General features: G+C 34.4%; 2 protein-coding genes across 2 annotated transcripts in view; one reads left to right on the top strand and one right to left on the bottom strand.

Annotated features, from left to right (window-relative positions):
- The window catches only part of LOC123545751 (cytoglobin-1-like), a 55,535-nt gene extending 45,741 nt beyond the window's left edge, over positions 1–9,794 (bottom strand). The window contains exon 1 of the mRNA XM_045332058.2: positions 8,949–9,794. Coding sequence (XP_045187993.1) covers positions 8,949–9,139 — 191 coding nt within the window. The 5' untranslated portion in view covers positions 9,140–9,794. The remainder of the gene's footprint in view (positions 1–8,948) is intronic.
- An 8,600-nt stretch (positions 9,795–18,394) lies between these two features.
- LOC128547856 (antho-RFamide neuropeptides type 2-like) lies at positions 18,395–19,147 on the top strand. Its single transcript, XM_053521581.1, has one exon. The coding sequence runs from the start codon at positions 18,395–18,397 to the stop codon at positions 19,145–19,147; it is 753 nt and encodes a 250-aa protein (XP_053377556.1).
- Positions 19,148–20,575: the final 1,428 nt, after the last annotated feature.

Below are 20,575 nucleotides of genomic sequence, written 5' to 3'. Positions count from 1 at the left end.
CATACATTGATGTATGTAGTATATGTTCAAGTCCCTACATGTTCGGTACAATATATGGATGTGTATATAGATGATTCCACTTTGAAGTCAAAAGTCGTCCATTACATTTTTGGCCTTTGACTTACGGACGGACGTTCAAATTTTGCTGATAAAACTGCAAAAAAATAACTCGAAATTCGAAATTTCGAGTTACTAACAAAATTTAGATTTAATGAAAAAAACGCACCTGGCACTTATGCTCTTCCGTAGATATCTTAGTGATACACAAATAACTTTTAAATGCGAATTTGTATAATTTGATTTGATACAAAGAGGGGCCATTCATGCATAGCTAGTCTGAAAAGGTTCAGCGACACATCTGTACTTATCATAACAAACCCCAGTCCGCCCGGGCACACAAGCCTGTACCGAAAACATCGGTTCATACACTGACGCCTGACTTTCATATAGGATGTGTGGCTTAATTGAATGTGTGTCGTGGCATTAACGTTTTTTATTTTATTTAGTTCAGTATCGTCAATCTTATTCAGATTACTGAAAAAATATAGTGCAGTTACGTTACATTGTATGCGTATGTAATAAAAAGGTTATCATCTTTGCATCGGTAAATATGCACTCGATCGTTCTTTAGCGGAAGAATATTGCGCTCCTAAAGTCGTACTCGGTCTATTTCCGCTGCAAAACTTGTGCATAGGTAATAACCTATAATTATTGTTTTGCTTTTAAATACGAACACCATTTCATAACGCTAACATTGAATTTAAATTGAGAGGGCACCTGTGCCGATAGAAAAAAATAATTGTGTCCGAGAGGGTTCCCGTGCCATGTGTAGAGTCAAGAGGGATCCTGTGTGGCAAAAGTGAGCCGACTGAGAGGGATCCCGTGCATTAACGAAATCAAAAGTAGAGCGTTTTTAAGGAAATATGATGAAAATATCCTAATATTGAGTATTTTCAAATAAGATAGGATCAACGTCTTCACATCTAAGGTACTAGATATTTGCTATATTCAAGGAAAGTCGTATATAAGTTTCATAAACATCGCACGATTTTCATCCAAGCCAGTACCTCCGGCTACATTCCATCTTCGTTTGGACTTGTGTCAACTGATAAAACAAATGTAACAATGAAAAAGCAATGGTATATAGCTACACCATTCCGTTGGCCATATGTTTTTATGCACAAAAATGTGTTTAGGACGAAAAATTTGATTTTCTGCGCTGACTGGTGTTGGAGTTCATTGTTTAGCACAGAGAGTGTCCTGTGCGCGAACAAAGAGGGGTCCGCTTTCTCATATTCTACAAAGCGGGATCCGATATGGGTATACACCGTGATGTCATGACTTGAAGTCGGATCGATTCCCGATTGAGGCAGTGCCTTATTTCATATTATCTACAGGAAAAATATGTATTTTTATTACAGTCTTTGAAAGAAAAAAAAAAGAAAAAAAATCCTAGCAATTGAGAGGACACTTTCTTTTATTACATCCTGCGGAATCATATATGTTTACAACTGTGGGCATGATATTTGGACTATTTTGTTATGTATACATCAGTCAAAAACTAAAGACCTTTGAAAACCTACATTTCCCATCGTGAATTTTATTAGTAGAGATGTTGTGGTGCCACTTTAATATCTGCTATGAAGAAAGACTATGATCTAATTTGTAGACACGGGTTTTTATTTAACGAGTACTTTGACTCATTTTCTCATGAACTGTCTCTGTATTGGTATTCATGGTATTCACTATTCTTGTTTTGATAATTGAATGCTATTTGTAAACCATTTTACAGCACTAATATGAACTTATAAACTGGAGCAGAATATTGCCATTTTATTGCCTTTCGCTAATAAGCAATATAACGTTAAACCTTTTAGACTTTGCCTTCTATTTATAGAGGAAAAATACTCTTCTTTCGGGAAATCACGACTGTTGAATAATCCAGCGTTAACTATGAAATACTTCGATATTAAGACAGTGTATACGCAACGACGAACTGATCAGTGAAATATTTAAATCCACTTATGATATTATATCACCAATTTTACTACAAGTATGCCCATGAGCAGAATGTCGAGCCCACCAGCTGTCAAGTGTGACCTTGACCTTGGGATCTGGTTCTTGCGCATGACACTCCGTCTCATAATGGTGAACATTCAAGCCAAGTTACATCAAAATCCCACCATGCATGAAGAAGAAATGCTGTGGACAAACTTCAATTTGACCTTTGACCTCCAACTGTGACCTTGACCTTTAAGATAGGAACATGGGGTTTGCGCACGACACGCCTTCTCATTGAGGTAAACATTCATGCCAAATATAAACAAGATTGGTCCATGCAAGTCAAAGTTATGGTCCGGACAAAATCGGACGCACGCACGCACATACACCGAAAGTGGCTACTATATCGAGCTCACCGCAAGCGGGCTCATCAAAAATTATATAACAGATTGTTTAATAACGATGAATACCCGCTAACTTGGGGGAGGGTACAATAACGCCATTTTTTAAAAAAGGAGATGTTAATGACGCTCAAAACTATCGCGGTATAACTCTTATCAATATTCTTGCAAACATTTATTCGCAAATTTTGTTAAATAGACTTACCAAAAGGTCAGTAAAGAATGAAAAACCTTGTAAAAATCAGTTTGGTTTCCAGAAAGGCAAATCTGTAATTTATTGTATATTCATTTTTCACACAGTTGTATCAAAAGTTCTTGACTCTGGGAAGAAACTGTATAGCATCTTCATAGATTATGAAAAATGCTTTGACCGAAAATATAGGTCGTTTAATGTGGCAAAAGCTTAATTTATAAAATGTTAGTTCAAAATTATCAAAGCAGTAAAGTCGATGTGTACGAAGTTAAGTCTTGTGTAAAATATAATTCTTCATTTTCAGAGTTTTGTTAATCAAATATCGGCCTAAAACAGGGTGACCCAAGTTCACCTCTGCTATTTATGTTATTCGTCAATGACCTTAATACTAATATAAATACAGAACTAAGCGATATTTTCACCATAATTGAGTTTAAACTTTTCTTGATCCTATTTGCAGACGATCAGGAAATTTTTGCAAAATCTCCCAAATCTTTAGTCAATGCTAATTGATATCGAGCATTATTGTCAACAATGGGGATTGAAAATAAATACGTCTAAAACAAAAGCCATGTTCTTTAAAAAGAGTAGACATTCCCATCACGACTTTTTCATATATGATACTCAAATCGAAATTGTAGATTCCTTTAAATATCTTGGAATTACCCTATTTAAAAATGGTAATTGGTATAGAACGCAAAAACGAATTGCACAAAACGCGTCATTTGCACTGCATAAGCTTTTTACGGTTTTTCAACATATAGATTTACCAATTAATCAGAAAGGTAAATTGTTCGATTCTTTGGTATGGTCCATTTTAAATTTTAGCTCGGAAATATGGGGGTTACACGAGGCCACATATGTAGAATTAATACACACCAAGTTTTTAAGAAGAGTTTTAGGTGTAAAAAAGTCTACAAACCTAGCAGCACTATGTGGCGGATTAGGTCGTGTTCCCGTACATATATCCCGCAAAGTCAATATGCTTAGATATTGGACAAATTTACTTAACAAAATGATAACTCTCTTGTTAAACAGTCTTACTTACTTCTCAAGTCTGACGCAGATGCTGGTCGCACTTACGGCAACAAAAACTGGGCTTTTTCTATAAAGGATAATTTGTCAAGTCACGGCTTTATGTACATCTGGGATAATCAGTTTAACATTGAAATACCTCTTAACGTCATCAAACAAAGAATAATAGACACATTTTTGCAAAAATGATATACTGAGATAAATAACTCGGCTCGATTACAGACATATTGTATATTCAAACATAATTTTGAATTAGAAAACTAGTTAGATTTAGTACAAGAAAATAAATATAGAATAGCTTTAGCTAGATTTAGAACATCTTCGCATAATCTTTATATTGAAACAGGGAGGTACGACAATATACCGCGTGAACAGAGGTTATGCAAATCATGTAATATGAAACAAATCGAAACAGAATACCACTTTCTGCTTGTTTGTCCACATTATAGAGATCTGAGAATGAAATATTTTAAACCGTATTATTGTCATTGGACGTCTGTGTCTAAACTGGATAATCTTTTGTCGTCAAAAACCAAGAAAAGTATTTGCAATCTTTCTAAAGTTTTATACTTTGCAAATAAGAAACGTGTCACTTGAGAAAAGTTATCTGTTAGAATTGTCCTTGAAAACTATTTTGTAATGTTCCATTTGACTAATGTACTCTTCAGAAAATGTTTATTCTGTCATTTTTTAACGGTATTGTATATACTCAGTTCCAAAAGAAAGCGTGCACTTTTTAAGTTTAAATATTTCAAAAAATGTTTCATTTTTTCATACGCTAACTCTCAGGTATAACTCAAAATCTAAAATGCACACCAATTTGTTTACGAACTGATTTAAATTTTGGTACCAAACATTATAAGTTTTCATGAAAATACCCGAGAAAAAATAACAGAAAACTAAGTGCACACTTTCTTTTGGAACTGAGTGTAGTTATATTGGCTATAAACATTGTAATATGCTTAATAAAATTGTATTCGTATTCGTATACGGGATCACATAGTATTTTGGGGCTATCATAAATCAAACGGATATGCTTGCATAAAACATTTGTTTTTCTTGCCGATTTTGGGCATGCACAAACAAGGACAGCAACGTGTGGAAACAAGATTATCGGTAGCACGCGCTGTTGAATGTTTTAGATTCGCTGTTCCGGATATAACCCAAACACAAATAATGGACCTCGAATCAGCTTTGGGTAACATCTGCAGTGATGACAATTTTGTGTTGCCCATCGTAGTATTTGTCGTAAGTTTTAGCTTGCCCAAATTAGAAATTGTAGTGCTCTTCATGGAATTTTAACTGTAAATATGCCCATTTTGCTCCAGAATTTGTATTAAAAGACCCAACCACCCTGTCCTATTATATTCTTTATTAGTATGTTATCAGTTTTCTTGCTCTCTAGTTTTATAATTTCAAAAGCCAGTGCTGCACTTTTTATAGACTTTGACATGTAACCGATGCCTTAGTGATAGCCTAGATTCCTGCAGACGGTTGATGAATAATTGTAAAACAATATGGTGGTGACAAACAGTTGTGAACTTGTGATATATATTTGATAAAACACTGTGAACGATTTTGTTGCTGTTAATTCTAGTATGCTTATTTGCTACACAACTATGCAAAGGACTATAGTCTAATGATTTGTTTTGCAGTGATTTTTCGTTTTTTACGTGTGAGCACAATTATATTTGATCCACAATTTTGGCTTCAAGATACAACTGTTGTATCAAAATATACGTAAATACCTCACCGATTTCTAGTTTTGTCACGGTTATCTATCGATTGACTATATGTCTTTTATTGGAGTTACTGGGCATTATGCTTTTATAACCCATTAGAGGGCACTTTGTACCTAAAGGGTGGGTCATCTAATCTTTTGAATTGGCGGTTACTTATTTTAGCAGGGTTTCAACTCGGGAGTTGAGATATATAAAACAGTCGTGTAAGGTCATATATGTCCTTTATTTATTTGTGAATCGTCTTTGCTTCCCTTTGAAACCTCTAACGACTTGAGGTTTGTTGATAACGACACGAACCCCTGCTAGCTGGATCCCATTCCATCTCTTATTAGTCCGCTGATCCGATTTTTGTCTGTTACTTAGCGCGGCGTCTTATTCACATTGGTATTATTTATTTGCTCGTCACACTGCTTGTCGTGATCCATCCCAACATCGTATATAGGCTATACTCAATGGCAGTAAGATACCGTTTCAAGAGAGGGAGAGTTTTGTGCTGTTTTGCAAGCTTTTTTCTCTTTACAGATGAATTTCTACTCTACTAGTTGCCAGGTCAACATTATGAGCGTATTAATTCGTACGGGTATTATATTTCTGGAGCTATTTCCTTCTCAGACATGTTATAATTTTTGTTTTCTGTTCAATAAAACATTTAGCAAATTGAAACCGGAACTTGCTTGAAAAACTAATTATACTTTTAAAAATAAAGTCATGGTCTTATCCTTCTGTATATTACTTGATTCCATTTGTAATTTTCTTGATTTAAATAAGTTCTGGTTTAAATGTATACTCTCATAAAAAAAGCGCGTCGTCTGAAATCGATTTGAACTCACTGCCTTTTAATTTCTCGACACTGGTAAAATAGGAAGAATGTACACCTAATAAGGTTAAAGGCGTAAGGGGCTGAATGAACCAGGGAGAAACGTCTGTGCTTATCAGACAGTCAGTCCCTTTTAACTTACATATAGAAAACATTTTACTTTTTTATATTGGAAGATCGCTGTTAGATCAATGGATAGTTTCGATGCTGTTGAGTTTGATTTGCCCGTCGATGCTTTGGTTACGTCACTGCTTTTGTGGTGGTGGCATGGGCGCCTTGGGGTAAATGACGGTCAGTAGTATTGATACTTCCAAACTAAATATCTTGATGTACAAATTCATGTTTTATACTGTTTTAGTGTCTCATAAGTCAGTAATGGCTGGATGTGAACTGTTTTAACGTGACTGTTTTATACATTATGTAAAATGACATGAATGTTTTACATGTGACACTTTAATAAAATATAAAGTTGAAGTTGAAGTTGAAATGTTGTTTGCCAGCACGACAATTGTACATTGCTGTAAATACAACATCAGCTTGCATTGTATACATTAATAGGCTTTATTTGAAATTACTGTTTCCTTTGTCCAGACGAATGAACCATTATCTTGACAAACATTTTTTGTGCTTCTGCAAAATACTATTTATTGAATGATCAAGTCCTATTGTATAACATTGTAGTGCAACTATGTACTTATGATTATTGCTAATATTTCTGTAGAGGGCAAACAAAGCTTCTGCCATTGTATCAGCAAATGTTAAACAAGAGGGTCATTGACCATAAAGCGCTCACCTGTGTACAAGACTTCAAGTGCATTTGAATTAGTACAGAGTTAGGTTTCTTCTATGTTAGCTTATATTATATACATTTCACACACATTTTTGAACCTAGGGCAATAATTTGAATAAGTACGTTAAAAATTACAAATTTGACATCTCATGCCAAAAATCAAGGCCCTAGCCATTATTGATTCAGAGAAGATTTTCAAACTTTATATAAAAGCATATATTAAGTACATGTCAGACACAGGGACGTGGCCATTTTTTTACTTTAGGATAATAAACAAGTATGGTAGACAGTCAAACCCTTATATCAAATGCTTAATTTCAATGCTCTAGTGAAAAGGATTTTTAAAGTCTAATGACTAAAAACCTATTTTTAACAAAAAAGACCCATATGTTCAATGACCCGGAACCATCTGAACAACATTGAAAGAGGACTACCAAGAGAGCATTTGTGTAAAGTTTCATCAAAATCTGTTCGGTGATTTTGGAGAAGATATTGTTTAAATTGTCAATGAAAAGTGACCACGCCCTCTGGCGGCCATGTTTTTTGACGAATCAGAAAAATTTGAACAATATTTGTAGAAGGTCACACAAGAACCATTTGTGTAAAATTATTTTAAAATCGTACAAGCAGTTTCACAAAAGAAGATTTTTAAAATTTCCACTATATACATGTAGGGAAAAGTAACCACGCCCTCTGGCGAATTTTTTTTTTTCATGAATCAGAATAATTTGAACAATCTTGGTAGAGGGTCACACAAGGAACATTTGTGTAAATTTATTTTAAAATCGGGCTAGCAGTTTCACACAAGATTTTTAGTTTCCACTATATACATATGGAAAAAGTGACCACACCCTCTGGCGGCCATGTTTTTTGACGAATCGGTATAGTTTGTGCAATCTTGGTAGAGGGTCACACAGGGACTATTTGTGTAAAATTATTTTAAAATCTGGCTAGCAGTTTCACACAAGAAAAAGAATACACAATATCTAATTGTGTTACTTAAGGTATTGGACCCGTAATTGACTACCTCCTTTTTGAAGAGTATTCAATTCCTACCATAAACCTACTTTTACTGCCATTTCGGGGGGGGGGGGGGGGGGGGGGGGGGGGCGGATGAGCATAGGTTCAAGCCCCACTGGGACCAAAACTTTTTTTTCCATATTTTCTTTTTTTTCTAATAAGTTTTTACTTCTTCCAAGGCTTATTATGGATGTATTGTACAGAAGTGAAAATTTTTCATTTTATAAGCGATTTCTTGCTGTTCAAAGTGAATTTACCTCTGAATCAGGAGCGGTAGAGTTAGACATCTTTAAAGATACTGATCGATCAGTTACATGCGGTAAAAGTTCTCTATTTTGCTTTCATTCTTTAGATTACATACTGTGGAAGAAATGCAGGTAGGTTTTACTTCTGCCCCAAGGTTATTTTTGAATGAAGTGAGCAAAATTCAAATCAGACCCACAGGATTCGACCTTAATTTTTCAATGTTCGAGTTAGAATTCTGTCACATTAAATCTGTTTTCTTGAGGCATCCTAGAAAAAATGATATTTTCAGTTTTATTTTGTGTTTTATTATTGTTTAACAATGGTTTGATGTTTCTTTTATCAAAATTAATGCTGTAATGAATTATCTGCAAACGTTTTAGATAGTGGCCAGCCATCACCTTGAAATTTGTCTCTACTTCAGCTTGAGGAAATATCATAAATTATACAAAATTTACAAAAAACGGCACGGTAAAAGTTGTTTAAAATTTGCAACTAAGTGCGAAACATGGTCAACTTTAAGAATATACCAAACAAATGCCATTTTTTAAACATTACTATTAGGGGTCCAATACCTTAATAATACCTTTACTCGAGCATTTATATAGAATGCAGATTCTTCAAATTATGAGACTTTGTACTTCATGTGTATTCTGTTTATAATACAAAACAATTGTTTATCAACAATTAAGCTGATGAAACTCACCTCATAAACATAACAACACCGATTCGAGATATATCCAGCTTGATTATATCCCATGTTTCTCGGACAATTTGTTTATGTTCTTCCGTTAGGTCGGGTCTATTTTCAGCCACGTATTTTGATTCACTCCTTACTGAAAGCTGTTTCATGTTGTCCGAATACAAACGACGTTTGCCTGATTGAATGCACCCCATTATTTACTTAAATAACTTTGATATTTTTCTTGCAGTTTCGCTGTTAAACGTTACCCATTGCATGGTTTAATTTATATCAGTCTATTTCAAATTATCGTAATTAAAAGTCTTCCTTTCTTCATCTTTTTACATTCTAACGTAACAAATGTAAAACATTTAAATCATGAAAAATACAATCATCTGTCTTGCTGACAAAGCAAACTTCTCGTGATAAGCATACTACATTAATCCTTTTTGGTTTTGAAAAATTATAATAATTGTATCACTGGTCTGTATGTATCCCATTGACTTAAAAATATTCAATTAAAAATTATTTAACATTTTCTTTTTACTATTATGATTCTATTCTTCAAAATGTATTCAGAAACTTAGATAACACTTCAATAAAGCAAGTCCATTTTGTCGTGTTCTGATCCATTCATACATACAATATGATAATTTTCATTGACACGGAGACTTTCACTTTTTTTAACTCCAATAATGACCTTATGATAAATGAGACATCTCCTACGGTAGTTTTCGAAATATATGGTTTTCCATTATATATACACTCCTGTTCGTATCAATACCAAATAACTCTACTGCGTTCAATCTGAACAAAACGGCTTATCGGAAAACAGTGTTAGCTCAATTCAAGATTTCAGTGGCAATAAACTGCTTCGACGGTCAGAACTGCGGAATTGCAAGCTAGTTGCCCGTATTACACTTTTCTTGGAAAAATATCCGGGAATATTTTCGTAAGGTTTATTACAGGCATTAAAGCCTTAATGGTCACAATGATCAGAGACTATTGTCTCTCGATGATCCGACATTAAATGTGTCTACGCTTTTTATTGTATGAAGTAATGCCCGCGCTGATCCTAGCTTCATTTCTCTCACAAATTAAACGTAAGCAATACGTCTATGCAGAACTTGAATTAACATATCTCATACATATTTATCTTATTAATAGAACAGCACCATTATGTAAACTATTACATGTTGTCGTCTGGAAAGTGTACCATTTTTGAAAAGCAATTCTTTTGTTCATTTTTTTCTTATCAGAAGTGGAATTCTTAAGTTGCATTATTCTTTTTAATACAATTCCCGCGTCAGTAGAATATTATTTTCCTTATTCAATTTATTATAATTAATTCACTTTTACAACTCCATGATGTGAAAAGTCATATAACAACAAGACGCAATTTGCTGGTCTGCATTCATGCAGAATATGAAATCTTGTAATATAGCTTTTTAAATGTTATAAGTATTTCGTTACGGTTTTTTAGCACATTCATTCATTTTATTATTTTCTTGTAGATCTATCTTCTTGTTTTTTTTTTCTTATTGCATTTATACAATGACAGGTAGTCATATATAACATTTCAGGTTTAACAGACATTAGTATTTATACGTTGATATTACATTGTAAGATAACTATCAAAGCAAACAATAGTGAACGAATTCAGTTAAGCCCAATGTATCGTGCCAGATCTCTTGGGATATATAAACCAAAGCAGTTAGTCAGCAATTGCAACCCCCTGTGTGTTCCATTAATAAATCATTAAGTTTATATCACTTTCATCTATTTCAGTTACTAGTTCCTCAACTGCAGCAAGCGCTGATACCTGTTCTAGGAGATATTATCTATTGGAGAGTGCGTGGTCAGCTTTTCACAGATATATCATTCATATTATGGTCTTTTAGCAAATCAAAACAACATGCTTCTTCAAAACCTACTACGATTTACGTGCTGATTAATTTTATTGAGATGCGATATTTGATGTTTCGTTAGAGATATGAACAAAATAGACAAAATATCAGTAAATGTAATTTGTTTACGATTGAGAAAATGTTGCCAGTTACTCCATATTCTATCACGACCCGTTCCATTTTCCTTCACTGTGTGATTTTAATTAAACATCACTGTGTGTTATTAATCAAACAACAGTTCATTTTTCTGACGTCACAATTATCATGTCAGACATCGAATGGAATATTGGCGCGCTGGAAAAGAAACAAACAGAAAACAGGCAAATATTAATGGATGTCGTCAAGGATGTACTTTAAAATCCTTGGTAACGTGTTAGAATCGAAATAATATATCTCATTTAGTGATTTGCTCTTGAATAAAATAATAGTTTGTCGTTCAGATGCGTATTATTATATCATTCGGGCTGCGCCCACGTGATATAATTCCTTCGCATCTGAACTCCAAACAATGATTTAATTCACCGACAAATCACTGAATGAGATATATTATTTCTTAAACAACATACAGTGTTTGAGGAAGCCATCAAGCTGGTTTACGGAAGGTATTTAGTTCTACCCAGGCGCCCGCTCATGATGAAACAAGTGAATGAAATATTGCTATGCAATACAAAGTCCCCTACTAGAAGAAACCTAGTTTTCTCTACTGCAGTTAGCCTGGGAAGCCGTTGATAATATTTGTGCTTTGTCAGAAGAAATAATACATAATATCTATGCATTGATCCGACTTAATTTGTGCTAATTAGTGTTAATTGGCATTCATCGAGTTTCTCATATTACCAACCTAAAGGAGTTTCCATGTCAGTGCTGATTATCGATTTTCTATAATTAGCCTAATTAACATATGATCATATCTGCGCTCGTTTGAAGCGAAAACGAGGCAATTCTGCTGAAAACACGGCAATTTACGTAGATCACCAGGTCTGCATTTATATAACATCTTGATGGCTATGACGCAAACTTAAGTTTACTGACATATTTAAAAGTTATTACAACTTGCTTGAAAAGCTATTGGGGGTCAAAAGTAGTATTTGTCTATGGCCCGGAAATGTTCGGAACCCTTCGGAAGTATACGATTCCGATCTTTTTTTTTTCCGTGAGAATTCCGTTTCTATTTTTAGCAATGGATTATTGCTTTTCGAAGTTATCGTTCTTTATCAGACACCCACATATTTCGGGTGTAATATAGGTGGCGCTGCGGTTGAAAAACAGGTTTCCCCAGGCTGTCAATTTGCAGGTAGAAAAAAAAAGTTAGAAATTGTCAGACTGGATTCCCAGGCTATACTGCAGTGTAAGTTGTAACATAATGAACTGATATCTGTCAATGATGTATAAACAATATGTACTATATATACAATATGTTATTAACAAAACACTTGGATAAAAAATTTGCATATATAAAAATCTACAGTTGTTTTCATATGAATTTTTTTGACCGATTATAAAAAAGTTATCATGTAAGTTATTTATAGTAACAACAAAGGGAAATTAATCCAAAAAAATCTATATCATATAAGTCCACATGAAACTCTTTATCGGGTAGAGATATTTCAAAATACACCTAACAATCGGATGTAACATGCATGTTGTACCACAGAAAAGTGGTCTTGATTTTTCTCTACTACCAGTAATAAAGAAATTACAATATAACCTATTTATAGTGATAACATAACAAAGGGACATAATTCTAAAAACATGGGTGCCTCATGGTGGTGAACATTTGTGCCAAGTTACATCAAACTTCCTCCATGCATGAAGACGAAATGCTCTTGACAACTTCATTCTTGAATTTGACCTTTGACCTCTAAGTGTGACCTTGACCTTAGACCTAGGGACCAGGCCCAATGTCAAAAAACAATTTTCGGTCTCAACTGAGTTTGAAATTGAAATTTTAATGCAACTTTTACTAGACCTTCAAGATTAAATTCTAGTTGAGGCTCATTATTAGTACTGAATAGTCACTAGAAAATACATATTAACTTAACATTTGATTTTAAACATGCAATTTAGACGTCAAATCAATTAAAGTTTCATTATCAAACTCAGCTGAGACTGGAATTGTTTTGTGAACATGGGGCCTGGTTCTTGCGAATGATAATCCGTCTCATGATGGTGAACATTTGTGCCAAATTACATCAAAATCCCTCCATGTATGAAGAAGAAATGCTCCGGACAAAGTCATACTTGTATCTGACCTTTGGCTTCTACGTGTGATCTTGACCTTAGACCAAGGGACCTGGTTCTTGCGCATGACACTCCGTCTCATAGTGGTGAACATTTGTGCCAAGTAATATTAAAACCCCTTTAAAGATTGTTGAGTTATAGACCAGACAGGAAAAAATCCTATTGACCTTTGACCTCCAAGTGTGACCTTGACCTTTCAGCTAGGTTTCTGGGTGTTGCGCATGACACGTTGTCTCATCAAGGGAAACGTTTATTTCAAGTAATATTAAAATCCCTTGATGGATGACAGAGTTCTGGACTGGACAGGAAAAAAACCTAGTGACCTTTGACCTCCAATTGTGACCTTGACCTTTGAGCTAGGGGTCCGGCTTTTGCGCGAGACACTTTGTCTCATCATTGGAAACATTTGTGCCAAGTAATACTAAAATCCTTTCATGGATGGCAGAGTTATGGACCGGACAGGAAAAAAAGCAGTAATATTAAAATCCCTTAAAGAATGATAGAGTTATGGACCGGACACGGAACAGACCCTGTTCAAGTCATGTTAACATTTGACTGCTAAGTGTGAACTTGACCTTTAAGCTAAGTGTCCGGTTTTGCGCCTGGCATGTAGTCTCATCATGGGAAGCATTTGTGCCAAGTAATATTTAAATCCCTTCATGAATTGCAGAGTTATGGACCGGACAGGAAAAAAGCACAGTTGACCTTTGACCTCCAATTGTAACCTTGACCTTTAAGTTAGGGGTCCGAGTTTTGTGCATGACACGTTAACTCATCATGGGAAGCATTTGTGCCACGTAATATTAAAATCTCTTCATGGATGGCAGAGTTATGGACCGGACACGAAACATACCCTGTTCAAGTCATGTTAACATTTGACTGCTAAGTGTGACCTTGACCTTTGAGCTACGGGTCCGGGCTTTGCGCATGGCACGTCATCTCATCATGGGGAACATTTGTGTCAAGTAATATTAAAATCCCTTTATGGACCGGACACGAAATTGTGGACGTACAGAATGACGGAAAAGCACATTCCTATAGTCCCTGAAACTGGTTTTCAACCAGCAGGGGAATAATAATGTACGGAGGGGCACCTAGGGTCTTTCTCCGCCATCAAAGCCATTATTATGTCGTAGCGACGTTAAACCCAACAAAGTAAACAAATAAATAAGTGTATCGCTGCTTTGCTTAAAACATGCTCATGTGTGTTGCATTACTTTGTAGTGACAGCAAAGCACACTTAAAAATAAATTGCACAGTAAGTACCTAAATTAGTCTGCTATCACAGACTAAATAAAAAGCGAACTGTTAAACATAGAACAACCGCAGATCGTTATATAAAGTAAATTCATTATGGCCAAACTCATGTTATCATATGTTTGACGTCATGGGAACATATATTTGGTAAAACACCAGTGAAACACTTTTTGACTTTGTTTGGTGTATAAAAACGTTGGTAATTGACTTGAAAGCAAGACATTTCGATGTTTCATCAACAGAGCTACCATGTGATGGATCGTCAACAACATTATTTGATCTAAAACATTTTTTTGAATAACGTTCAGTTGTCCACCATATTTGACGCATCTCGTACTTGATAAGACAAAATTTGGAAATTAAAACAAAAGTTTCCCAAACAATACCACTGCTCTCTTGCTTTAAGGTCGGTCTTTCCTCTCCCACTATCACTTTATGTGAACATTGCAATATATACAGTCATTCAATGTGATTAGATAAACTAGTCGCATGTTAGCTTTTGTATGGCAAACAATATATTCAAGCTATCACGTAACGTACTTGCGGCGGACAATTAATCCCCGTTAAACAAATGATACCACGAGATGTTTCTTGGCTAAATGCAACAGCAAACATTACATGTGAGGTAGCACCATAAATGTCAGCAGTACCATCAAAATGTGTTACAAATATTGTCTGCGGACGTATATCAATTAGCTATTAAAGTGACATTCTAGTTTTGATATAAACCAAAAAACATAGTTGTCGAAAGGGCTGTTATATTTCGATCTTCTCAGATCGTTCAGCACGACTTTTATGACGTGTTATTTTTTTATTTACTCAACCCGGGGCTAGAGGGCGTGGACGATAGCATGCATTTCCACTACCGTCAATGAACAGGCTCAATCAAACTGAGCCTGCAACATTTTCGTTTTTGTCGTGTTGAGCTACCTATGGAGTTTCCTCTTTTTCTATTTTTGTAACAGACTGCTAAATTGACAGTAAAAGGCACTTACGAATCGCGGGATCGTGAGTTTGATCCCCAGGAAAGGCGAATGTTCTCCTTGACGACTGACAAAATAGTGTGTCTGTAATCATTCGACTTCCGCCGCTGATTCATTTGGGGAAGTCGGCAGTTACTTGCAAAGAAGAGGTTAGCACTGGCATTGTATACAAGAAAAAGATATTTTAAATGCCTGCCTTTACATAAATGAAACACTGCTAAAACATGGCGTTGAATCGAACTCAAATCGCTGATTCATTATAATACTTGAAGAAGAGTAAATTTAATTTCCCAGACCATACACCCATGTATCTGATAACGATGATACACAAGAATTTATATTGTATTAATGCCTGTGTATTAATCTAATTGAAATTTGAATGCTTTGTATTGATTTTAAATGCATCTGCTGACAATATGATGAATGCGTAGAACCCTGCTAGGTTTTTAAAATGGGATGATCCATTATTCAAATTGGACGGTACCATTTATTATTCGAAGGGGTGTTCAATAAAATATTACTAATTGCATAGCGAACATGTGCAGGCTGATTTTGGTCTGCACTGGGCGCAAAGGCAAAATCACTTGCCGCCAGTAGACGAAAGGTTAACGAAAGTAATATGAACTTTCTAGGAGTATACATTTCTACTTTCCTGTCACTCAGAATGATTTAGATAGACAGATGTAGTTAGATTTGCTGAAAAGCCATACTTTTTCAGGTAATTCTGAACATTTGATAAAGCGGACGTCATTTCGTAACATTACTTATCCGGAGAAAATACTGGATCTGGCATACGGAAATGTAAATAATCCGAGGTACAACTGTCATCTTGTGTGTACTTGTTTTTGAAACTACAATAATACTTTCTTTCTGAGATAAAAATAACTATAGTACGTTGACCCGAGATATAATTCCAAGCTACACCTTCAAATTCGTTTCAAGATATTCGGATCTCTTTAATCAATGGCAAATGTTCCAAAAGTCAGCACGCGGATTTACACATTTTATTTTATCTTATCCATGCAGGTAATAGTCAATATGTTGACATACAAATTTGAAAAGATTTAATAAAATCAACTTAGTAAAAATAATTCTATTCTCGAAAATATCATCAAAGTTGTGAGGGAATGAGTTAGATTTTACAGCGAACCGACACAAAAAGGCTATATAATATATCGCCAAGAAAAGGTTGTATTGAAACAAAACTTGTAAAAAGTCTCTAAAATGATATATTTAAGAAACGTATATACATATAAAGGGTTAAAAATATCAATGGCAAATAATAATATTGCAAAATAAAACATGAAACTCCCAATATTTTTCCATTAAATAGTATGAATATATTTTTAGATAATGTATATAATAAAAAAGATTAAAAAAAAAAATTTCATAGGGAAATATATACACATTTTAGTGGAATAATATTTTACCCGTGATATATTTCTGCTAAAAACTTGTGCATTTTCATTACAGTATTTTGGGTACATAGTTTAAAGCAGTATTAATTTACTAAAATTTAATGCATTCTTTATTAAATAACCAACAGGAAAATTAGATTAAAATGTAAATAAATTAGATTAGATTTTTTGTAATCCCCTGAATTTGTACAAACAAATTAATATATCATATCAATTGAGAGTAGACCGATACTGTAAAGTCATATGTTTTGTGAGGATAAAAATTTGCACTATTTAAAATTTGAATTGACTTACCGCTTACATTTGGAATATACGACTTTGTTTTATATGACAAGAGTTGTAGCGTATGTAAGGTTATAAGGCATGTATTCATTAAAATAATATTTCAAGCACAATTGATTTAAAGACAGCTTGTACCTGCGGTAAATACAGTGAATGAATATCCCTCACTTCAGGATGCTGTCCGCTTGGGCCACTCTACATCAAGGAAATTCCAAATTTATTGGAGCTGGAAAGCAGTGCACAGCCAACAGTGTAATTGCTATGGTTACTGCTATGGAAAAGTCACCAAAGAGCTGGTCAGCCACAGATCTTGATAATATCCTAGATGAAGGAGATATAGTCTATAGTTTGCTTGGATCATCCAAATATTTGATGATATGTGAACTTCCAAAACCTGTAATGCATTTTGATGTTGTAAGTAAACAGTAATACTGTGGAACTGTCAATAGAGAGCATAAAGTATTCCCTTTTACAACTTATATGATTCTCTAAAAGATATGTCACAGTTTTGTTTTTGGCTATTGACTGTTATACTGTTGCCATTATAAAGGATGATAATTGGTTTTACCTTTTTGATTCGCACAGTCGAAATGAATGCGGAATGCCCATTGTTGATGACAAAGCTGTTGTTACTGGGCATTCTTCTTTAGAAAACCTCATCATATTTATTCAACATTTGAGTGCTCTTTTATCAGACAAGTGTGGCCAGTGCTTTGAGGCTACACACATATTACTTTTACAAATGAGACAGAGTTCTGATCAATACAATGAGTATGAGTATTTGAATCTTAGCACATGTAGTGAATTTGCAGGATTTTCCTCAATTAGTTATGGTGAATATTAACAAAGTAGTGTTTTAGAAATTAAAAGTTGTGATGAAACTGATTCAGTTGTAGGAAGCAGTTGTATTGATATAAGTGATGAAATTGACATGAAGCAGTTAAAGTGACATGAGACTAAGTGATACTGAACTAGGTACAGGTGCTAATGTGAGATTAAGTGATTTTTATATTGGCAGTGACAGAGATATTACAATATATGATATTAAAATTGACAAAGATAAAAAGAAGGAATTACTTGGTAAGCCAGAAGACAAAAGTAGTGAAATTAAATGAGATATGATTAATACAGGCAAAGATGTGAGATTATGTTGTGCTGAAAAAGGTCTAGAGAGTGGTGGGATATTAGAAGTGGTTGGGGAATGCAAAGAAAGGGTAAATGTCAGTACAGTACAGAATGATAATTTGAAATCAGGCAATGTTGAAGTGGACAGTAAAAGTAATTTCAAATTTGGGAACTTGTGTAAAAATACAGGGGGAATGTTAAGTGATATAATTTTAAATAATTATATCGGTGTGAAATGAGTTAATGGTGATGAAGGCATGTATACAGCAGTGCCATTAGATGATGTCTTTAGTGCAGTCCGATTAGAAGATGCTGAAACAGGTAGGGAAAGTGAAGTTAGATTAGATGATGTTGAAATAGGTAGAGAAAGTGAGGTTAGATCAGATGATGGTAAAACAGGTAGAGAAGGTGATTTTAAATTAGATGATGGTAAAACAGGTAGAAAACGTGATATTAGATTTGATGGTGGTAAAATAGGTAGAGAAAGTGAAGTTAGTGAGAAATTAGGTAATGCTGATGAAGGCATGTATACAGCAGTGCGATTAGATAATGTCTCTAGTGCAGTAAGATTAGATGATGTTGAAATAGGTAGAGAAAGTGAGGTTAGATTAGATGATGGTAAAATAGGTAGAGAAGGTGAGATTAAATTAGATGATAGTAAAACAGGTAGAGAAGGTGATGTTAAATTAGATGATGGTAAAACAGATAGAGAAAGTGATGTTAGATTTGATGATGGTAAAATAGGTAGAGAAAGTGAGATTAGATCAGATGATGGTAAAACAGGTAGAGAAGGTGATGTTAAATTTGATGACGTAAAACAGGTAGAGAAAGTGATGTTAGGTTTAATGATGTTTAAAATAGATAGAGAAAGTGAAGTTAGATTGAATGATGATGAAATAGGTAGAGCAAGTGAAGTTATATCAGATGGTACTGAAGTAGGCAGAAAAAGTAATAATAGACTAGATGATGTTGAAATAGGTGGAGAAAGTGGAAAAAAGAATGAAGTTTGAAAAAGACAGAAAAAGTGAAATAAGATATGATGATATAGGCAGGGAAAGAGATGTAAGATTAGACGGTGATGAAATAGTTAGAGAAAGTGAAGTTACATGTAGATTAAATGACGTTGAAATAGAGAAAGTGAAGTTAGATTAAACGACGCTGAAGTAGGTAGAGAAAGAGAAGTAAGATTACCTGACATTGATGCAGGCAAACTTAGAGAAATGGAATTTTGATATTGTGTTGATAAAGATGGGGAGGTTGGATTGAGTAGTGGGGAACAAAGCAAAGCCGGTAATGATAGAGAAATACTGAATTTGATGAAAGCAGTAGTAGTTTAATAGATGAAACAATTACTGATCTTGACAATTCAGCAGTTTTTCTATTGATTTAAATACTTTCACTGATTCAGACAGGGACACAGTGGCTTATGTAGTACCAAGTGTGGGGGAACACGTGACCTAAAATGATGCGCAACACCGATAAAATGGCCGCCACGAAGCCAAATTTGATGGAAAATGCGAAGTAAGTGACATTTATACTCAGTCGTTTTTATAAGACATAGCACAGGCTAAGCAGTACAAAAATCTCTTTCCAACGGTATATCACCCTAAATTGTAGTTTTGCTAGTTTCTTAGATTACCTGTAGGTTTTGAGCGAGTCGAGAACTTTTTCCAAATAAAATCGTCCGATGCCTTGCACGTAAAATTGATAATTAATCAAAAAGAAAGATTTCTGGGTGATACTGATCAAGTAGTTGCTTATTTTATGCGAAAATGCACATTGTGAGTCAATATTTTGATACTGCGTCACAAAATAAGAGAAATATTAATGAAAGTGAGAAAATGATGCATTGCACGTAAATATTTTCTTGTGACAGATGGTGATGCTGGACACGAACTTTTTTTTTATTAGTTTGATATGATATTTTGTTGCTTTACAATTATTACTTCGAAAATCGAAAAAGGTTTAATTTGAAATTCCCAGTCTTCAATGAAATGTCTACACAAACGCGAAACTAGTGCGGAGTATTTGGAAACATCATTTCTTTGTCAGAAGTGACAATTTGATCTTTAATAAAGGAAAGTTTGGTGACATGTGAATGAAACAGTTCTCAAGTCTGATCAGTGTCTAAATTTTATTCCTTTGTTATAAAGTATTGAATGTGTTTAAGCCATAATTGCATTCTTTTATTATGAATTTACTTTTGAAAACGATAGTTGTTTTGCAATTTATATTTTTGCATAAAACGACCTTTGACTGAAATGTGGGAGGCTAAATTTACAGCGAGTCAGGAAAGAAAACACAGTAGAAAGGCAAAGCACCACACAAAGGATGTCGATATACCTTTTGCAGTAAGGCTATTACAAAACGACATAGGTAGGTTTTCTTGCATCTTGCAAAGAATTGTAATTGAGCCCCATTGTTTACTTTTTTGAGGT

The sequence above is a fragment of the Mercenaria mercenaria genome, chromosome 1 (assembly GCF_021730395.1).
Source record: "Mercenaria mercenaria strain notata chromosome 1, MADL_Memer_1, whole genome shotgun sequence".
NCBI lineage: Eukaryota > Metazoa > Mollusca > Bivalvia > Venerida > Veneridae > Mercenaria > Mercenaria mercenaria.
Note: the sequence above shows the minus strand (reverse complement) of the source record. Positions and strands in the feature narration are given on the sequence as shown.

Excerpts from the sequence above, each read along its gene's own strand:
- LOC128547856 (XM_053521581.1), top strand. The coding sequence starts at position 18,395 with ATGTATACAGCAGTGCCATTAGATGATGTCTTTAGTGCAGTCCGATTA.